Source organism: Scyliorhinus torazame, chromosome 16 (genome assembly GCF_047496885.1).
Source record: "Scyliorhinus torazame isolate Kashiwa2021f chromosome 16, sScyTor2.1, whole genome shotgun sequence".
Taxonomy (NCBI): domain Eukaryota; kingdom Metazoa; phylum Chordata; class Chondrichthyes; order Carcharhiniformes; family Scyliorhinidae; genus Scyliorhinus; species Scyliorhinus torazame.
In genome coordinates, this window is record NC_092722.1 from 166,163,842 (window position 1) to 166,185,465 (window position 21,624).

Sequence of the window (21,624 nt, forward strand, 5' to 3'; positions counted from 1 at the left end):
CAGGTGCCAGCCTCCAACAATCGCGCCCATGCGGTCCATGCCACCTGGCTGTGGGGAGGAGGGGGTATGGGCAATGATGACATGTCGTCGTTCCCCCCGCTCCCCCCCCACCCCCACCCCCACCCCCACCCGCAGGCCGTCATGTTTTCCGGTCAGCCAGCGATGTTGGCCGCCGTGGCGGCAGCCGCTTATGTCCATGTTGCCCTGGATGAGGAGGCGGAGCGTGCCAGAGAGGCGGCGCAGGCTGCCGCAGAGGGGCAGGCAGCAGCCGACCAGACTGGAGGGACACCTGACCGACAGGACGAGGAGGGGGAGGAGGACGTTGCGGCCCCACGGCAACGGAGGCACCCGAGGACGCCCCGTGTGTACCGGCCCCGGCTGTCGTACCAAGACCTCACGGACTGGGAATGCAGGAGCAGACTCCAGATGAGCCGGGAAACCGTGGCACACATCTGCCACCTGCTGGCACACCTGTATAGGCGTGGCACTGGCGGGGGACACCCTCTCCCCATGTCCGTCAAGGTTACGGTGGCCCTGAACTTTTATGCAACGGGGTCATTCCAGGCACCGAGTGGGGACCTGTCCGGCATATCGCAGACATCGGTGCATCGGTGCATCCAGGCAGTGACAGACGCCCTATATGCCATTGCGCACCGCTACATCCGCTTCCCTGTGGACCGGGCCAGCCAAGATGCCCGGGCCGTGGGCTTCTCTGCCGTGGCCGGGTTCCCCATGGTCCAGGGCGCGATTGATGGGATGCACGTCGCCGTGCGGCCACCTGCAGATAACAGGGCCGTGTTCACCAATAGGAAGGGGACTTATTCGATGAACATACAGGTGGTCTGCGACTACCGCATGATGATCCGGCACGTCTGCGCCCGTTACCCGGGCAGTGTACACGACTCATACGTGTTGTCGCGGTCACACATCCCCGGCATGTACAAGGGACGCCATCCCCGGCTGAGGGGCTGGTTGCTGGGCGACGGGGGCTACCCATTGCGATCGTGGCTGATGACGCCTATACGGAGGCCACGCAATGAGGGGGAGAACCGCTACATTGCCGATCCACCTGCGCACAATGGCCGGGCTCACACAGTTGCCGGTGGATGCGTGTCTATTGCAGGCCATGGAGGATGATGACCACCCGCTCTGCGATGAGCTCCTGGCTCCACATCACTGGACGATATCTGACCCATGGCTACAGTAACACCATCCACTCGGACCATCCCTGCATGCGGCTGTGACACTGCAGCACACGGTCCCGTCCTCTGCCCGGGGGGATGTTGATGGCTGCCCAGGGGGAAGGGGGCAGACTCACCTGGGGCTGAGGTAAGATCACCCCTCACACACACACTTGCGCTTAACGTACATGACACCCCCGCACGCTTTGGACAGAGCACAAAGGCAGCTTCTGTAGGTGTAACATTGACTTTAATAACGAAAACAGTTCATGCACGTGCCCTAGCCCCTAAAACTCATCTGTGCCCTGCACCCGTGCCAACTTACTCAGTGTCTAATTGTTTGGCCTTACGGGCCCTTTGACTACGCCTAGGTGTTTCCCCAGACGGTACAGCAGAACTGGAGGTGGACTCCTGCGATTCCTGCCCTCTGACACGGGATCCCTTTGGCGGCCGTTTCCTGGGGCGTCCTGGCCTAGATGTGCCAGGCTGCGGCCCGGGCGACTGGGATGGCGGGCTGCCAGCCTGTCCTGCCCGTTGCCCACCCGATGCACCTGGGACGGAAGGGGGGGAGCCCGAGGTATTGAGGTGTTCCGGGACCTCCCCTACAATGGGAACCGGAACGGGCCCCAGCACCTCCTACTCCCTCGGGGTGCCCAATGGCCCCCAGGCCTCTATGTGGGTGGCCACCCGACGCCCCCTCGACATCTGGCGCTGCCAGTCCTGGAAGCCCATGCTGGTATCGACAAGGGTCTGCAGGTTTCCAGCCATGGAGCTCAGGGAGTTGGCAATCCCTGTCTGTGACTGTGCGACGCCGGCTCGCACATGGGCAATGGCGCCGATGCCCTCAGCGATGGCGTGCTGAGACTGGGCCATAGCCTGCTGAGACTGGGCCATGACCTGCAGAGACTGGGCCATGGCCTGCTGAGACTGGTCCACGGAGTTGAGCCCCTCTGCCATCTGCCGCTGGCGCTGGCTCATGGCCTCCTGTGAGAGGGCAGCCATGTCCTGGGCCACAGACGGATATGGGGGAGGGGGATATGGGGGAGGGGGGATATGGGGGAGGGGGGATATGGGGGAGAGGGGATATGGGGGTGGGGAAATGGGGGAGGGGGATATGGGGGATATGGGAGGGGGAATATGGGGGATATGGGGTAAAAGGCAACAGTGTTAGACAGCTGTATGAATGCACGCCATCGGTTGCGTGTGTATTGCAGAGGTTAAGGTTAGGGCTGGATTCATTTGGGGATATGGGGGAGGGGGGATATGGGGGATATGGGGAGGGGGGATATGGGGGATATGGGGAGGGGGGATATGGGAGTGGGATATGGGGGAGGGGGATATGGGGAGGGGGATATGGGGGATATGGGGAGGGGGGATATGGGGGAGGGGGGAAATGAGGGAGGGGGTATATGGAGAGGGGGGATATGGGGAGGGGGATATGGGGGATATAGGGAGTGGGGATATGGGGTGGGTGGTTATGGGGAGGGAGGATATGGGGAGGGGGGATATGGGGATATGGGGAAGGGGATATAGGGGATATGGGGGAGGGGGATATGGGGGAGGGTGATATGGGGGAGAGGGGATATGGGGGTGGGGATATGGGGGATATGGGGAGGGGGGATATGGGGGATATGGGGAGGGGGAATATGGGGGAGGGGGTATATGGGGGGAGGGGGGATATGGGGGAGAAGGGATATGGGGGATATGGGGGAGGGGGGATATGGGGAGGGGGATATGGGGGAGGGGGGATATGGGGATATGGGGAGGGGGGATATGGGGGATATGGGGAGGGGGATATGGGGGATATGGGAGAGGGGGATATGGGGGATGTGGATATCAGGCAGTGGAAGGGGGTCTCACCCTGGCTGCCCTGACGAGGTCGTTCACCTTCTTGAGGCACTGGGTGCCTGTCCGTGGTGTCAGGGCCACAACGCTGACGGCCTCTGCCACCTCCCTCCACAGACGCCGGCTGTGGCGTGGGGCGACTCTGCGGCCGTGTCCGGGATACAGGGCCTCCCTCCTATGCTCGACTGCGTCCAGGAGCGCCTCAATATCGCGGGACTGGAACCTCGGGGCTGAGCGGCGGGCGGCCATCCGGGCGAGTCTTCTGGTCGGGTGGGGGGGAGCAGCGCGTCTTTTGAGCCGTCACGCTGTGCGGCGTGCATGACGCCACAAGGCATGAACCACGTGAGCCGGCGCAGATAGCGTCACATCGCTGCTAGCCCATTCCAGGCCGGAGACTTAGCGACATTTGGGGCGGTGCGATGCAGGTGGGATTCGCGCCGTTTTTGGCGCTGGTCAGCGAATTTCGATCCTGGTTCTGCCCTTTCATTCCATTTATCTTCTTCGCCCCTTGCCTTGCCTTCTTTAAACAATATTGGCCTGGTTTTGGATTTTTTAGCCTTTTGGAGTTCCATCTTGACCTCTAGAAAGTCTTCTGGTTTCCTTCTCATCCCCTGATCTTTACAGGCTCGATCTCATCCTGTAGAATGTTAGGGACTCCTTCAGCTTTCTGTAGCTGGACAGAATCTGTCTGGCTCCCTTCCGTCTCCCCAGTCTCTTTAATCAGCATTTGACCCTCCGGATACTTTGGGCGGGATTCCCAGCGATCGGCGTGATGGCACAACGCCGGCGTCAAAAACGGCGCAAACCACCCCGGCGTCACGCCGAAGGGACAACGTATGCGCAGAACCACCGGCATGGGTCTGCGCACTGGCCGGTGTATTCTGGCGCATGCGCAGGGGGGGGGTTCTTCTCCGCGCCGGCCACTGCGGAGCCCTACAGTGGGTGGCACGGAAGGAAGGAGTGCCCCCACGGAACAGGCCCACCCGCAAATCGGTGGGCCCCGATCGCGGACCAGACACCGTGGGGGCCGCCCCTTGGGTCGGATCCCCCTGCGCCCCCCCCCCCCGCCCCCCCGTGGACTGCACCAGCCAACTTACCTGCCATGTCCAATCAACGCCGGTGGGACTGCCCAAAAACGGGCGGCCGCTCGGCCCATCGGTGCTTGGAGAATTACCGGGGGGGGGCCCGCTGTCAATGCCCCCTGACCAATGATGGGGGAAGGGGAATATGGGGGAAGGGGGGATATGGGGAAGTGGGCTATGGGGGAAGGGGATATGGGGGAGGGGGGAAATGGGGGAAGGGGGGATATGGGGGATATGGGGTAAGGGGGATATGGGAGAAAGGGGGATATGGGGAAGGGGGAAGGGGGGATCGGGGAAAGGGGGGTAGACAGTGGGGCGTCTCACTTGGCGCTGCGCGGCGGGCGACCATTTTGCCGGGTCTCCGGGGGGGGCCGTCTTTTGTGCAGTGACGCCGCAACGCACGCGTCCATGACGGGTGACGCCATCACAAATGGCGTCACGCCGCTACTAGTACATTCCCGGCCGGAGAATTCGCGACATTTCGGGAGCCCGACGGTGGAGTGATTTGCGCCGGGTTCGGGCCATCACACCGATTCACGGAGAATCCCGCCCTGTGGTTCAATGACTTTTAGCGGAATTCTGACTGGAGAACCGCTTCTGTTGTTTTTAAAAGCAAACCGAAAATATGCATGTCTCACCATGTGACCTAAAGAAGTCCAAAGTCATTTTCCAAATAAGGTGGGTTGATTAGATATTCTGTGGTGGAATTCAGACCTTGAGATTTTGAGACAACCAATACCTTTGTATTTGAAATACCCATTTATCTGATTTTTCAAACTAGTTTCAGGACAGGCATTGAATAAACATTAGTTTGGAAGGTTCCTTTTGTTCCCTCTTGAGACAGGGGAAGGTTTCAATCCACAAGAGAAGTCAGCTGAACCTTGGGCATCTTTTTGTAGCCTTTTATGATCAGATTTTTAAAATAGAAAAATTAGACCGAAGTTTAGAATATAATGAGACATGACCCAATGGCGAAAAAACTCTCCTGTAATGTAAACATTTTTAGAAGATGGCTAAAGTCCTATAATAGCGCGTTATATATTTTGCATCAATAGCAGCATAATCTTGTATGATTTTTGGTTTTCACCAGGCAAATATAGATTGTCTGAGTTTTTGATCTGGAAACTATTCACCCACGAGGTGAATAATTGAGATTATTTTTAAATTTACATCTACCTACATGTAACTCTAGACTTTAACATTCTACAGATGCCAATGACTGTTATGAGGAAAACGGCGAAAACTACAGAGGCAATGTTGGTACAACGGAACAGGGCAGAATCTGTCTACACTGGAGTTCACACTTGCTTCTAAGGAAAAATATCAATATATTTGGGGAACAGGCTGAAGAAAATGGCCTTGGCGATCACAGGTTTTGTAGGTAAAAAATGTAGAATCATAAAATCCCTACAGTGCAAAAGGAGGCCAATCAGCCCATCGAGTCAGCAATGACCCTCTGAAAGAGCACCCTCCCCAGGCCCAATCCCCATCCCATCCCCATAACCCCACCTAACCTGCTTATCTTTGGGACACTAAGGGGTAATTTTTAGCATGGCCAATCCACCTAGCCTGTGCAACTTTGGACTGTGGGAGGAAACCGAAGCACTCGGAGGAAACTCGCGCAGACACGGAGAGAACGTCACCCAAGACAGTCACCCAAGGCCGGAATTGAACCCGGGTCCCTGGCGTTGTGAGGCGCAGTACGAACCACTTTGCCACCGTGCTGCTCAATATACCATAATATACCATACTCCAGTAATTAATGGGGCCTGTATGAGCAGGAAACAGGGCAGGCAGGGGGACTTAATAATTAGGAGGGAGTCGAAGTCTCAGTTTCCTGTCGTCTGGTTCAGTTTGTGAGATAAATAGTGAGTGACCATAACACTTCTTGGTGGTGGGAACCTATTTACCATTCATTTGCATACCATGAATGTTCATTAATATGGGAGCCACCCCATTAAGTCCGACCTTCAAAGTGAAGCCCACAGCACATGGAAAACCCATATCTCCTGTTTTCCCACCAGCTTGAAGGTGATGTCCACCAGGCAAAGTTGTTCAAATTTTAGGTCTGAGGTAAGGTTATGTCCCTGTCTATCTTGGCGACCCGGGGAGAGGAGCAGAGGATGCTGGATGATTTACTAGCAGAAAGGAAGTGTGCCTGGGGCTGATCATAGGTGCTGGTGGTGGTTTGATTCCGAAGCAACAGCACAGCAAGGCACAGGCACCTTGGGGGCAACTGTAGGAGGTGTCCAAAGCAAGCCAGTTTCCAGCTGATGAGGCAGGGTCCGCCATTGCTGTGGTCACATCCTGTGAGGACACATGACAGATCAACAGTCAAAGAAAGGATATCAAGTTTGAAACAGGGCAGTTCCAGCTGCGGGGGTGGGGGGGGGAAATGTCGTTCAATGGTCTCTGAGGGAAGGTCATGGGAAACTGAGGGTGGAACATGGATAATGGAGGGAAGCTCAACAAAGACAGGAGAAGGTTCCATGGTGCCGGGGAAGGGGATGGCGGGTGAGGGGATGGGGTGAGGGGAGCGAGGGGTGGGTTGGGAGATGGCAGGTCGCGAGCCACTGGCTTTGGGTCAAGTACGGTGGTTGGAGGCTCCAGGCTGATTGGGGGAAGGAGAATGGGTGGAAAATCACGGGTGACAGAGAGAGGATGGAGGTGGGTGGGTTCCACCTGCCTAGTCATGGGTGCCTGAGGAGGGCCGGAGGGCCTTAGTCATGTGAGAACATAGACAACAAATCCACCAGCTGGCACCAGCCCAGGGGGAGGGAGGTCAGGAGGGAGGCAACTAGGGCTGTCACCATTGCCAAAGAGCACTGGCACATCAGTGCATGTTCAGAACGTGCATCAACTACCTACCTCCATGTGTCTGAGGGAACAATGCCAGAGCTTGGGAGACGGTCATCCACCTGTGCGCATTCCTTCAACAAGATCTGCAGCCCAGTGCCTTTGGAGGGAACCCCATGCCAGTCCTTGTCAAGATGAATGTGACCCTAAATATCTGTGCCAGAAGCTCAATCCAGGGTTATTTGGGAGACTTGTGAGGCACTTCACAGGTTGGGACACATTGATGCATGCAGGAGGCGACTAATGCCCTGTCCAGTATGGTTAATAAATCTATAAAAGACGATGAGAGCCAGGCTGCTGCAGCAGTTGTTTTCTGGGCCATTGCATGGTTCCCACAAGTACAGAGTGTGATTGACTGCTCTCATGTGGTCTTTAGTGTTCCCTGGGAACAGCCAATTACATTAATCAGAAGAGGCGTCACTCCCATTGCATTCAAGTTTTGTGTGCCCACTGAAAAATAATTATGCAGGCATATGATCATTTCCCAGGGAGCCCTCACAACTCATACATTTTACAAAACTCCCAGTTGCCAGACCTATTTGAGCCTCTTGACCAAGTGTCGGTTTGGCTCCAGGGTGACAGGGTTACCCCCTTCAGGACTTGGATCGAAGCGCCAATGCATCACCCCCACAGCCCCACAGAGGCATGTAACAATGCTGCCCACTGCTCAGCAAGGGCAATCACAGATTGCTGAAAATGCACTTCCACTGCCTTAGTGGAGCATTGCAATACGTGCCTGAGCGAGAGTCCAGGATTGTCGTCCTCTGCTGTCCCTTAAAGTTGGTGCTGTGAGAATGACAAGGGAGAAATAGAAATGATAACAATTGTCATAAAAAACAATGGATCTGCACTTTCAGCACGATGCCACGTAACTAAATCTGACATGATTTCGAAACTTTTATCTTTGATCAGGAATCCGGATGATGACAATAAACCTTGGTGCTTTTTTCAAGAACAAAATGGAAAATTGAAATGGGATTTCTGTGCAATTTCTCAGTGCCCGAGAGGTGGGTACAGCTAAAACATTTGTGGTGTTATCATAGTATATGCTCATTGAGCTGGCATTTCAAGGATACCATTTTGTTAAGGTTCCTTGTGAGACCACTTGTTCTTATTGACTTATTCTCTTGTCACAACCCAAATAAAATAGAACCATGCAGGCTAGCAGCATAAAAGGTGCAGAGGAGTCCGACTGTGGATGAATCCTCTTTGAACCCATGAAGTAACTGAGCAAAACCGTCAAAACATTCATGCCTTTTTCGATCAGTGCTGTTGTCCCCCTTCCCTCCTTACTGCCATAACCCTGATGAAAGGAGTTCTTAACCTGCAATTCGCAAGAAGCAGTAGTTTAAACTTGAGCCAAAAGCAGAATTTTCTCTAAATTTTTCTTGTACTAATTCTCTCAGTGTATAACTTGAAGCAAATCATTACCTATCCAGTAACAGGATTTCTGAGCTCCTTTTCTTTCTCCTCCACAGACTTGAAGACAAAACAGGGACTGAATTACAAAAGCTCTTTTTCAGATAAGGTTTCAGATTTAAGTGATGCTTCATTTTATTGAAGACAGAAATCCTAGAATGTAGGGCAAAGAAAGACTCTGACAGAAAGTATGCAATTACACAGCCTTCATCAGCCGGTGCTTATATTGAGAAATGATAAACAAATTATGGCCCCAAAATTCCTGTGATGGGCAAAGCAGTTTTGCGGTACAACTTGGGAGGCGGTGCAGAATTTGGAGCTAAACTGGTGTCGAGCAAGGTTCCATATTTCCTTCATTTAAGCCTTCAGGAATGATAGACAACAAGAGTGCTTGTGACTTGCACAATATCTCTATTCATGCGAAGCTTGGGATTTCTAAAATACAGTTTACCTTAAAAATTAGGAGAAGGCACCCTTTTATCCCTCATCACCTTAACAAAACCGTCCTTGTTTCAAATGCCTTAAATACCTCTCTTTACCTTCTCTGCTTTAGTGAAAATAATCCCAATTCCTCTTAGCTCCCTCTTTGTAACGAACATAGTCACTTCTCTCTGGCATCACCTTCGTGCATCTTTTGTACAGCCTCCTCGTGGCCTTGACATCCTCCGTGAAGTACAACACCAAAATTGACCACTGTCCGGTAGAGCTTCTTCTTTGGATGCAATTGGAAATTGTTCTCAAAATGCCATTGAAATTGCGCTGGTTAGGCTCAAATGAAATGCATGATCACAAATGTAAAATCATCCGTTGACCAATGCAACCACACAGCATAATAGAATATGGTAGCTACCTTTTCTTTCCATTAAACGTTTTCTTGGATACATAAGATTGGCAACCCTGGTGCAGTTTTATTAATTGGCTGAAGATGGATCTATCGCCAAAAGAGATCCTGTCCTCTCTTTAGGAGTAACCTGATTCACAATCACAGAAAATCTCTTTAAAAAGGCTCGACTGAAACTTTTGCTTACATCATTAGTATACACTGATCAGTTTCTTAGTAAACCAAATGTTTTATCATATGAAAAATATTTTAAAATATGCCAACCATTGCGTATTGACCTTGGAAAATGAATGCCATTTCAGAGCCTTCTCAGACCAATGCCAGTTAGCACCAGGAGAGATGTGGCCAGTTCTTTGGGTGGGGCATGATTTAGACAAATTGAATCACAAACCGCGTAAAGGATTAGTGGAGGGGGGGGGGGGGGAACACAAGCAGTTTTGTGTGTAATACTCCTCCATTTTAAATACCCCAATCTGGTATAGAATAGAATAGAATCCCAGAATTGTTACAGCACAGAAGGAGGCCATTCAGCCCATCTTGTCCATACCAGCCCGAGGACACCCAGGTGCCCTTTTTAATCCCACTTTCCTGCACCCGGTCCACAGCCCTGTATCTTACAGCACATAAGGTGCAGATCCACGCATGTTTTTAAAGAGTTTAGCATCTCTGCCTCCACCACCAACTCGGGCAGCGAATTCCAGACTATTGCACGGCATCAGCCAATTGTTTGGGAAATGAATGGCAACTTGTCCCCAATGCACTAATAATGACCTGCATGGGTGAAGGACTTTGAGATGTTTCAGAGAAAAATGATCAGTATGTTTTAATTGACGTCTTTTTATTTTTCAGCATTTGTAGCTTAATGGTACAATATTAGAACTAAATCCATTTGACAGTAACCAGAAGAATTCTTTGTTTAATTTAGAAACTACAGTGGCACCCGAGACTGTCACGACAACAGTGCTCCCTACGGCTTTCGAAAGCTGTGGGGAAGTAAGCTTAAGAAGAACCTTAAGTCGCATCTATGGTGGGACAAAGACAGCCCGTGGAAGGCACCCGTGGCAGGCATCTGTGCAACTAAAAGTTCCAATAAGCATTTTTGATGCAGGGCATCAATGTGGAGGAGCCTTGATTGCACCCTGTTGGGTTCTTACTGCAGCCCACTGCTTGGATGCAAGGTATGTCCTTAGAAACAAATCATAAATGTCTTAGTCCAATCTGGAGGAGCTGGGGAGTCATAGCTACGATTTGCTGTGAATAATGGGGATTGCAGATAACCATTAAAAACATCAATCAATGTTATTTTTGGATAAAGATGCATGGGCAAGATATTTTGTTGGACACTTACAGATAATTAGGAAGTTGGTCCTTTCCGGAGCCATGTCTTATCAGTTTTTATTTCTAATTCGAGGCAAAACCAACTGCATGTGGCCATTAGCAACTGTTAATGAATGGTTGTATGATGATGGTAGGTCGTTTTTTTCTTTCCAACTAACCTTAAAGTCACCAATCAATAAAAAGGTGTAGGAAGGTGTAGGAAATCAATTTTGGTGAAGCTATCTAACAGGAAGGAAAAATCTTCAACTGACATTGCATCCTGAATTAATCCATTCGTTCATCTTCAGAAATCTTTAAGTTATAAAAAAAAACTCAAAGGATCTTGATTCCAAATCAAGGTTCTCAACATTACCAAGCCAAGCCTGGAATAAAGACAAACTTCCCCGCCATTTGTGGCACAGTGCTCTCAAACGAGATTGAACAGCCTCATTCATTGTGTGTGTTCCATTTATATCAGGTTTAAATACTAGCGTGGTCCAACTCTCTGGCCGGGATTTCCCAGCCCTGTTGTGGCAGTGCCCACAGTGGGGGGAGGGGGGGGGGGGGGGGGCGGGGTGCAGCGGCCCCGCAAAAGTCAGTTGACTTTCGCTGCACTGACTGATCCTAGTAGTGGGCAGGGCTGGAAAATCCCACATGTTTTGCATTTTTCTGGTTAGACTGAGGTAAAGATTCATAGCATTAGCGGGAACAAATCACATGCACTGTTTTTCATAAGATATAATATTAAAGCAACTGCCAGTTAACAACTTTATGCTTCTTGGAACAGACGTTGGCCAATTTCCCAGGCTATGTTAATGCATGGGCAATCATTCTTAAACCCAGTGTATACAATATGCTGAATGGAATCTTCCTGTCACAGGCTTTTGACTGGCCCACTCCATCCTCCGCGGCCAATCACGCTTAGCGAGGCTGGAAATGCCCAGACACTAGCTTGCTTATGGCCTCCTAGAGTTTGCCTGATTGTCTTAGATAAGGGAACAATTTCCCAGAGTTTTTTCTGAAATTAGTCACAGTTCTTTCTTTGCTGATTTAGCACTACTAGGATTTGAATCAAACTATACATGAGTCCATTCCATCTAGTGAATTAATTGTGCATTAATAGAACTGATGTAACTGAAAAAAGAGACATGCTGTTGAAGCTTTTCATCACGCACTCATTAGGACAGATGCTAGAATGTCAGTTTTCAAAGAGAGCAACAATTTATACTGCATGACAACTAGGTGCTGATAGGTTGTCAAATTAACTCTGATTAGTTGAGGTGTTGCCATTGAGAATGCACCAAAGAACTATTGACCTCCATGTTTCTGTTTAATTGAAAACAGGTGTAATGCCTGTTCCTTTTGCCTGCAGAGTTCTGGGGTGGGATTCTCCGACACCCCGCCAGGTCGGAGAATCCCCAGGGGGAGGCGCGAATCCCGCCCCGACGCTGGCTGCCGTATTCTCCGCCACCGTTTTTCGGGCGGGGGCGGGATTCACGCCACGCCAGTCGGGGTCCGTTCGCAGCAGCAATTCTCCGGGCCCCGATGGGCTGAGCGGCCATCCTTTTTTGGCCAATCCTGCCAGCGTGGGTTACGCATGATCCCACACGGCGGGAACCTGGCAGATAAATCGGCGGGGGCGGTCCTCAGGGGGGCACAGAGGGATACGACCCCAGGGGGGCCCCCACGGTTACCTGGCCCGCGATTGGGGCCCACCAATCTGCGGGCGGGCCTGTGCCGTGGGGGCATTTCTTCCTTCTGCGCTGGCCCCTGTAGGGCTCCGCCATGGCCTGCGCGGAGCTGAGAACCCCCGCGCATGCGCCAAAACACGTCGGACAGTCCGTACATGCACGGAGCCACGGTGGCGTTCCTGCGCATGCGCAAGATCAAGCCGGCCCTTCGGCGCATGTGCAAACTCGTGCAGTCCCTTCGCTGCGGCTTGGTGTGGTGCCAACCCCTCCGGCATCCGCACTTTCGGGGGCTGTTGATGCCGGAGTGGTTGGCGCCGGTTCTCCCACCGCAGTGGGGACTTAGTCCCCAGAAGGGAGAATCCCGCTGCAGGTTCCTGATAATATACTAGCTTCTAGCAAATATCAGTGCACCATTTTACGAGCTTGACTGATAATCTTAAATTGGTTGTTAAAGTAATTCTTAGCAGAAATGGGATAGTTTAGCAAGAGCTGTACAACTGCGGTTACACATCTAATATTAGACATTACGGGCGTCATTCTCCGACCCCCCGCCGGGTTGGAGAATCGCCGGGGGCTGCCGTGAATCCCTCCCCCGCCGATTGCCGAAGTCTCCGGTACCGGATATTCGGCGGGGGCGGGAATCGGGCCGCGCCGGTTGGCGGGCCCCCCCGCTGGATTCTCCGGCCCGGATGGGCCGAAGTCCCGCCAATAAATTGCCTGTCCCGCCGGCGTGGATTAAACCACCTTTTGAACAGCGGGACAAGGCGGCGTGGGCGGGCTCCCACGGTGGCCTGGCCCGCGATCGGGGCCCACCGATCCGCGGGCGGGCCTGTGCCGTGGGGGCACTCTTTCCCTTCCGCCTCCGCCACGGTCTCCACCATGGCGGAGGCGGAAGAGACTCCCTCCACTGCGCATGCGCCGCCCCGATATGTCATTTCCGCGCCAGCTGGCGGGGCAACAAAGGCCGTTTCCACCAGCTGGCGGGGCTGAAATCCCTCCGGCGCCGGCCTAGCCCCTCAATGTTGGGGCTCGGCCCCCAAAGATGCGGAGCATTCCGCACCTTTGGGGCGGCGCGATGCCCGTCTGATTGGCGCCGTTTTGGGCGCCAGTCGGCGGACATCGTGCCGTTTGGGGAGAATTTCGCCCTACATTCTGAATTTTGCAAGCATGGCCTAGTTCGATACGATCAGGAGTTTGTCTATTGACAATAGCCAAAGGGACGTGCTACTTGATACGATCTGTCAGTCATTGGAAAGTATGGCCAACATACCTGGCATTACACTGGCACTGAAATTCATATATTGTATGATTCATTTGTGTGATAGACATAGCGTCATTTTGGCTTGATGCCAGCTTCCTGTCAGTGGAAAAGAAAAGAACAAAGCGGAATGAAATGGAGAATATAGCGATGAAATAATATAGACCAAAAAATTTAGCAAACAGAATGTAGAAAGCAGAAAATTAGAGTAAGATTTAAATTATTGTGTAAAATTTCAGTAGTATTATTGTTATACAATTATCCATTTTGCTAGCTAAAATTAGGTTTTGTTAATTATCTGCCTGTGTAAATCTGTTCAGTTTTCCATGGGCTGTTATGCAAATGACTGCATAATGGAATTTAATTTGTGCACTGACTTTCTATGAGTATGTAATTATATTTTACCACTCAAATTACTTGCAGCAACGAAGCCCAGCATTATCAAATAATTCTTGGGAAACACAATATAGATGAAACAGAACTAAATGAACAGAAGTTCGATGTTGAGCAAATGATTATGCATCCAGACTATGAAGAGACAGACACTGCCTTGCGCAGTGACATTGGTGAGGAAACTATTTGCTTTCTAGTCTACCTGTCGATGGGATGCAAGCTGATAATCATTGGGCGGGATTCTCCGGTCCGCCAGCCGCGAGATCCTCGGCGACGCACCCTCGCTGGCAGTGGGATTCTCCATTCACGCCACCTGCCAATGGGATTTCCACATCCCACGCCACTGGGAAATCCGTGTGCTGCCGGCGCTGTCATAATATCCACTCATGTATATAATGAGATGCAGACAGGCAGTGATTGACACACAGGATAACCAATGAACACACACGACACATAACAACCAATCACCAGACAGGACACCACCACTATAAAGCACACAGGGCATTAAGACTCTCTCTCTCTCTACAGTACACAGCTACTGAGATAGTAAGAGTGCACAAGCCAGTGAGCACTATCACCGTGAAGTAGAGAGTTAGTCTGGCCAAGCCAGTAGGAGGTTATCAGTTAGATTGACAGAGTGTCAACTCACAGCAGACTATGTACAGCAATCAGGAAGTTCAATAAAAGTGTTGGACCATCTCCTGTGTCAGAAGCCTGTTTCTAGTTCCACTGCATCCAGTTGCAGTCAACGTTGAACCAACTTACTTTAACACATCAGGTGCAATGGAGAATCCAGCCCAATTTTACTCGGTGACTGATTCCCCTTTGGCTGGAAGTGCTTCAGAAAAATAATCAGATTTTTTTTCTCTCTACCTGTTTTTCTTTTGTCTGCCTGTTTAACTCAACGCCAACTCCATGGGTAAAGCTACACCAGTTTTCCACTTGTGGATGCTCACACACTTTGAACAAATAAGGGGCAGCTTTACAAATTTGCAATCCTGACGCAAGGCTTTGACATGTGCTTCCTCAGTTTTTCCTATCCCAAAGGCAACTGAGCTTGCAGAATGGTTACCTCAGAAAGCAACGTTCCAGTCAGGAAGAGGCAGATTCACTAAAAGGTTCTCCATATTAATAGTGACTTCCATAATAGGTGCAGAATTCTTTTTCCTGAATCTGCTTTGATTTAATATTTTTTAAATCGCTTTGCCTACTTCGAAATCCAACTTTCAGCGGTGGCATTCTGGTTTGCAGCTGGTTGCTGTGCGATGGTTTCGGGAAGATTTTTACTCGCGTTACAAATGGCTCAACCCTCTCCCAAGACGACTAATGGCTTTGTGTCAGGAAATCCTAAACTGACTTGATGCTTATATTTCAGCCTTATTGAAACTGAGAAATGTTGGAGGACAGTGCAGCAAGGAAACCAAATATGTCAGAACAATATGTTTGCCAGATGTTGCTTTACCTAGCACCTCAGAGTGTTACATTGCAGGATGGGGCACAACTGAAACAGGTTCGCAAACCCACCATGTTAATTCTATATATCTAAAACACATGAATTTAAAAATGTTAAACGTCTACACTAAAACTCAATGCTCATGCATTTTTTACTCATTACAGGAAACAGTTCAAAATATTTATTGGATGCATCTGTAAAACTAATCTCTCAACGAGCTTGTAATAAAGAAATATCTTACAATGGCGTCATTGATGAAACCATGACCTGCGCAGGAAATTTAGAACAGGGAAAAGTGGATTCTTGCCAGGTTAGTCTCATACTTATTGCTTGAACTGACTACTGTAATCTGATTGCTCTTAAGTACCTCTAATGATTTAAGGATAGAGATTCTTTGTGGCAAGATTCTTACCACCTGAGATTCCACATCCAAAAAAAAAGGCAAGACAGAGACCAAACTTCTCCACCATATGGTCATTCCTTCATTTTCGATTCCCCAAATCCTCAAAGCCAGTACAAAGAAAAACATTTCCAACTTCATAAACAAAAACAAGCTGCAAACGTATTGCTCACCAACTGAGGGCACAGATTAGTTAATGATACCTGCACCATAAAACAGAAGGTACCACAAATTTGGTGCATATTCAGTATTTCGTGGAACGTGGGCATTGCTGGCTAGACCGACAGTTGTTGCCCATCCCTAAATGCCCTTGAGAAGGGTACTGGTGAGCCGCCTTCAGTTCAAGTCCTTCACTGCAGTCAATGTGTTGCAGGAACAGTCACAGTACTGTGAGGGAGGGCGTCCCAGGATTTTGTTGCAGCAACAGTAGAGGTGTTGGCGAATGGGGTGCTGTGTCCTGGATGATGTCAAGCTCCTTGACTGATGTTGGAGTGCACTCATCCAGGCAGGTGGAGAGTATTCCATCACACTCTTGACTTGTCCTTTGTGGATGGTGAACAGGCTTTGGCGAGTCAAGAGGTGAGTTGCTCGCCACAGAATTTCCAGCCTCTGACCTTGTCAGCACAATATTTAGATACTGTGATCACATTCTGAAAATGCCTTTGTTGGTCTCCCAGCCCCCCAATGAATGCCATTGGCCTCATTGTGTTCACTGTATTCGATGCCACTCTTCTTGTAATGCTGGTAGAGTCTGATAAGTCAGATTTGTGTAATGTTGCAATGGCTTTCCTGAGTTTCCAGGGCATATTTAACGCAAATCATATGAGAACCCTTGTTAATGAACATTAGCTTTATTCTGACGTCTTTGCTCAATTATAAATACCTCAGCGTGGGGCAAGATCTGGCTCGTGCCTGTTTCCAATTGAAGCCTAGGCTCTGAGATGGTGGTGACCCAGGCTCCTGCAGGATTAGGGAGATAACTGCTGCATTGCCATTTTTGCAGTGTTGCTGCCATTGGTAGTATGTATTGGGGGTCATGTGGGACTGGAAGCCCTAATGTCATTGGCTGACAGATCCCGGGTCCTGGTTGGCCGTTGACCTCTAGCTCCGCCCTGAAGGCGGAGTATAAGAAGCCGGAGTCTTCCCCTGCAGGCCAGTTTACTATCGAGCTGCGGGGGAACAGACACGCTTAATAAAGCCTCATCGACTTCACTCTATTCGTCTCACGGAGTCTTTGTGCGCTACAATTTATTAAGCGTGCCTAAAAAGGACTATGGAGCTCAGGATCATTCCGGAATGCCTGAGGATCAGCCCCCACGCAGTGAACGCGGCAGCAGCCTTCAAGCACTGGCAGACTTGCTTCGAGGCCTACCTCAGAACGACCACCGGCCGGGTCACAGAAGACCAAAAACTGCAGGTCCTGCACTCGAGAGTGAGCACGGAGATTTTCTCCCTCATCGAAGACGCGGAGGATTTCCAGACGGCGTTCGCAGCACTGAAAAGTCTCTATGTCCGCCCAGTTAACCAAATCTACACTCGCTACCAGCTCGCGACGAGACGGCAAGCTCCCGGAGAATCGATGGACGAATTCTACGCCGCGCTGCTGATTTTGGGATGAGCCTGCAGCTGCCCGTCGGTGAACGCAAACGAACACACGGACATGTTAATGCGCGATGCTTTTGTGGCAGGTATGCAATCCTCCCAAATCCGCCAAAGACTTCTAGAAAAAGAATCGCTAGGACTCTCAGAGGCACAGGCCCTAGCAGCCTCCCTAGACGTGGCCGCGCGTAATACCCGCGCCTACGGCCCCGACCGCGCGGCAGCCCATTGGGCCCCGTACGTACCTGTCGCGGCAAACCCACTACTCCCCCCCCCCGGACACCCCACAGGCTTGCGCGGTCCAAACGCCGAGTCGCACCGGGGGCGCCCGCTGTTATTTCTGCGGCCAGGCGAAACACCCCCGACAGCGCTGCCCGGCCCGCGCAGCTATCTGCAAAAGCTGCGGGAAAAAGGGCCATTATGCGGTTGTGTGCCGGTCCCGCGAGGTCGCCGCTGTCCCGGGAGAACAGGGAGCCCTGCAAGCCGTTTACATGCCCCAACCCCCCCCCCCAGCACTCCATGTACGACCCGCAGGCGCAGCCGCTCTGGGTCCCGACCACCGCGGTCCCGGGAGAACAGGGAGCCCTGCACGCCGCTTACGCTCCCCAACCCCCCTCCCCGTACCCCATGTATGACCCGCCGCCGGCGCTACCGCTTTGGGTCCCGGCCAACACTCTCCACGGAGAGGAGGGAGTTTTGCGCGTCCCTAATGCCCCCCTAACCCCCACCCCGCGCCCCACGCCTGACCCGCCGGCGCCACCTACTTGGGCCCCGACCACCGCTGTCCCCGGTGAGGGAGCTCCGCGCGGTCCTAGCGCTCGCGGTCCTAGCGCTCGCGGTCCTAGCGCTCGCGGTCCTAGCACTCCCCAGCCCCCCCAGCGCACCATGTGCGACCCACAGACGCCGCCATTTTGGGTCCCGGCCACCACGAGGGGAGGAGGGGCGCCGCCATCTTGGACCGCCCCAGACCTGTACGACGCGTGGGGGTGGCCATTTTGTCCACCCCCGCCGCCATCTTGTGACCCCCCATCCACGTGCGATGTATGGGGGTGGCCATTTTGTCCATCCCCGACGCCATCTTGGACGGCAACAACGGACCCCACTCCACTACTACAACCACGTCTCGCTTCAATTACGCTCGATCAAGCTCGGCCCCAGACACTCCAGACGACGACGACAACGGTGCTAATAAACGGCCACGAGACGCCATGCCTAGTCGACTCCGGGAGCACGGAGAGCTTTATACACCCCGACACGGTAAGACGCTGTTCCTTGACCACCTATCCCAGCGCACAAAAGATTTCCCTAGCTGCAGGATCCCACTCCGTACAGATCCAGGGATTCTGCATAGTTACCCTAACGGTGCAGGGGAGGGAGTTCAAAAACTACAAACTAAACGTCCTTCCCCAACTCTGTGCCCCCACCTTGCTGGGATTAGATTTCCAATGCAATCTACAGAGCCTTACGTTCAAATTTGGCGGCCCAATACCCCCACTCACTATCTGCGGCCTCGCAACCCTCAAGGTGCAACCCCCGTCCTTGTTTGCGAACCTCACCCCGGATTGCAAACCCGTCGCCACTAGGAGCAGACGGTACAGCGCCCAGGACCGGACCTTCATTAGGTCCGAAGTCCAGCGGCTACTAAAGGAGGGCATAATCCAGGCCAGCAATAGTCCCTGGAGAGCGCAGGTGGTAGTAGTGAAAACAGGGGAGAAACAAAGGATGGTCATTGACTATAGCCAGACCATCAACAGGTACACACAACTAGACGTGTACCCTCTCCCCCGCATATCCGACATGGTCAACCGGATTGCCCAATATAAAGTCTTCTCCACCGTGGACCTCAAGTCCGCCTATCATCAGCTCCCCATCCGCCCAAGTGACCGCAAGTACACAGCCTTCGAGGCAGACGGGCGATTATACCATTTCCTACGGGTCCCTTTTGGCGTCACAAACGGGGTCTCGGTCTTCCAACGGGAGATGGACCGAATGGTTGATCAACATGGGTTGCGGGCCACGTTCCCGTATCTCGACAATGTAACCATCTGCGGCCACGATCAGCAGGACCACGACGCCAACCTCCAAAAATTCCTCCAGAACGCCAAAGCCTTGAACCTCACGTACAACGAGGACAAGTGCATTTTTAGCACCGATCGGCTAGCCATTCTGGGCTACGTAGTGCGCAATGGGATAATAGGCCCCAACCCCGAACGTATGCGCGCACTCATGGAATTTCCCCTCCCGCACTGCCCAAAAGCCCTGAAACGCTGCCTGGGGTTCTTTTCATACTACGCCCAGTGGGTCCCCCAGTACGCAGACAAGGCCCGCCCCCTAATACAGACCACGACCTTCCCTCTGTCGACAGAGGCTTGCCGGGCCTTCAGCCGCATCAGAGCGGATATCGCAAAGGCCACGATGCGCGCCATCGACGAGTCCCTCCCCTTCCAGGTCGAGAGCGACGCCTCCGACGTAGCTCTAGCGGCCACCCTTAACCAAGCGGGCAGACCCGTGGCCTTTTTCTCCCGGACCCTCCACGCCTCAGAAATCCGCCACTCTTCAGTAGAAAAGGAAGCCCAAGCCATAGTGGAAGCTGTGCGACATTGGAGGCATTACCTGGCCGGCAGGAGATTCACTCTCCTCACTGACCAACGCTCGGTAGCCTTCATGTTCGATAATGCACAGCGGGGCAAAATCAAAAACGACAAGATTTAAGGTGGAGGATCGAGCTCTCCACCTTCAACTATGAGATTTTGTATCGTCCCGGAAAGCTGAACGAGCCGTCCGATGCCCTATCCCGCGGCACATGTGCCAACGCACAAATTAACCGCCTCCAAACCCTCCACGAGGACCTCTGCCACCCGGGGGTCACTCGGTTTTACCACTTCATCAAGTCCCGCAATCTCCCATACTCTTTAGAGGAGGTCCGTACAGTCACAAGGGACTGCCACATCTGCGCGGAATGCAAGCCGCAATTTTTCAGGCCGGATGGAGCGCACCTGATTAAGGCTTCCCCCCCCTTTGAACGCCTCAGTCTCGATTTCAAAGGGCCCCTCCCCTCCACCGACCGCAACGCATATTTTCTTAATGTGGTGGACGAATACTCCCGCTTCCCTTTTGCCATTCCCTGCTCTGACATGACCGCGGCCACAGTTATTAAAGCCCTGAACAGCATCTTCACACTGTTCGGTTACCCCGCATACGTCCACAGCGACAGGGGGTCCTCTTTCATGAGTGACGAGCTGCGCCAGTTCCTGCTCAGCAAGGGCATAGCCTCAAGCAGGACGACCAGCTACAACCCCCGGGGGAACGGGCAAGTAGAGAGGGAGAACGGCACGGTCTGGAAGGCCGTCCTACTGGCCCTACGGTCCAGGGACCTCCCAGTTTCACGGTGGCAGGAGGTCCTCCCGGTCGCTCTCTACTCAATCCGGTCGTTATTATGTACGAGCACTAATCAAACGCCTCATGAGCGTCTCCTTGTTTTCCCTAGGAGGTCCTCCTCTGGAACGTCGCTGCCGACCTGGCTGGCGGCCCCAGGGCCCATCCTGCTCCGAAAGCATGTGCGGGCACATAAGGCGGACCCGTTGGTCGAAAGGGTTCACCTCCTCCACGCGAACCCCCAGTACGCCTACGTGGAGTACCCCGACGGCCGACAGGACACGGTCTCCCTGCGGGATCTGGCGCCCGCCGGCAACACGCACACCCCCCCCGACACCATCAACCCAACACCCCCCCTTCCTGCCACCGCCGCACCCCGCGACCGCCCCCTTCCCAGGAGGATCGGTTCCCCTCCCCTCAGCACCGACCAAGAATAAAGTCCAAGCTGAAACCGTAAGGCTCCTGGAGGCGACAACACCGGTACAAGCACCACCACCACCGGGGCCGAGGCGATCGACACGGATGACCATACCACCCGACCAACTCGTGGCGTCGATCTAAAGCTAAATATGGACTTTTCACAAGAACATTTTGCTTTTCTTCTTATACCCTCTGTAAATAGTTGCAACAGGACAAAATTGTACAATACTGTATTGCCATGTGAATGTTTTTTTTTCCTCCCAGGACCAGCCCTGTAAACCCTTACCACCATACGAAGCATCACCCCGCCGGGTTCATTTTTGACAAGGGGTGAATGTGGTAGTATGTATTGGGGGTCATGTGGGACTGGAAGCCCTAATTGGCTGACAGATCCCGGGTCCTGGTTGGCCTATGACCTCTAGCTCCGCCCTGAAGGCGGAGTATAAGAAGCCGGAGTCTTCCCCCGCAGGCCAGTTTACTATCGAGCTGCGGGG

At 52.4% G+C, this 21,624-nt stretch overlaps 1 protein-coding gene across 1 annotated transcript in view; it reads left to right on the plus strand.

Annotated features, from left to right (window-relative positions):
* habp2 (hyaluronan binding protein 2) overlaps positions 1–21,624 on the plus strand; it is a 171,722-nt gene that overhangs the window by 147,582 nt on the left and 2,516 nt on the right. Inside the window, exons 21-26 of the mRNA XM_072477631.1 lie at positions 5,318–5,489; positions 7,877–7,971; positions 10,150–10,402; positions 13,914–14,056; positions 15,259–15,393; positions 15,501–15,646. Of these exons, the coding sequence (XP_072333732.1) occupies positions 5,318–5,489; positions 7,877–7,971; positions 10,150–10,402; positions 13,914–14,056; positions 15,259–15,393; positions 15,501–15,646 (944 nt within the window). The remainder of the gene's footprint in view (positions 1–5,317; positions 5,490–7,876; positions 7,972–10,149; positions 10,403–13,913; positions 14,057–15,258; positions 15,394–15,500; positions 15,647–21,624) is intronic.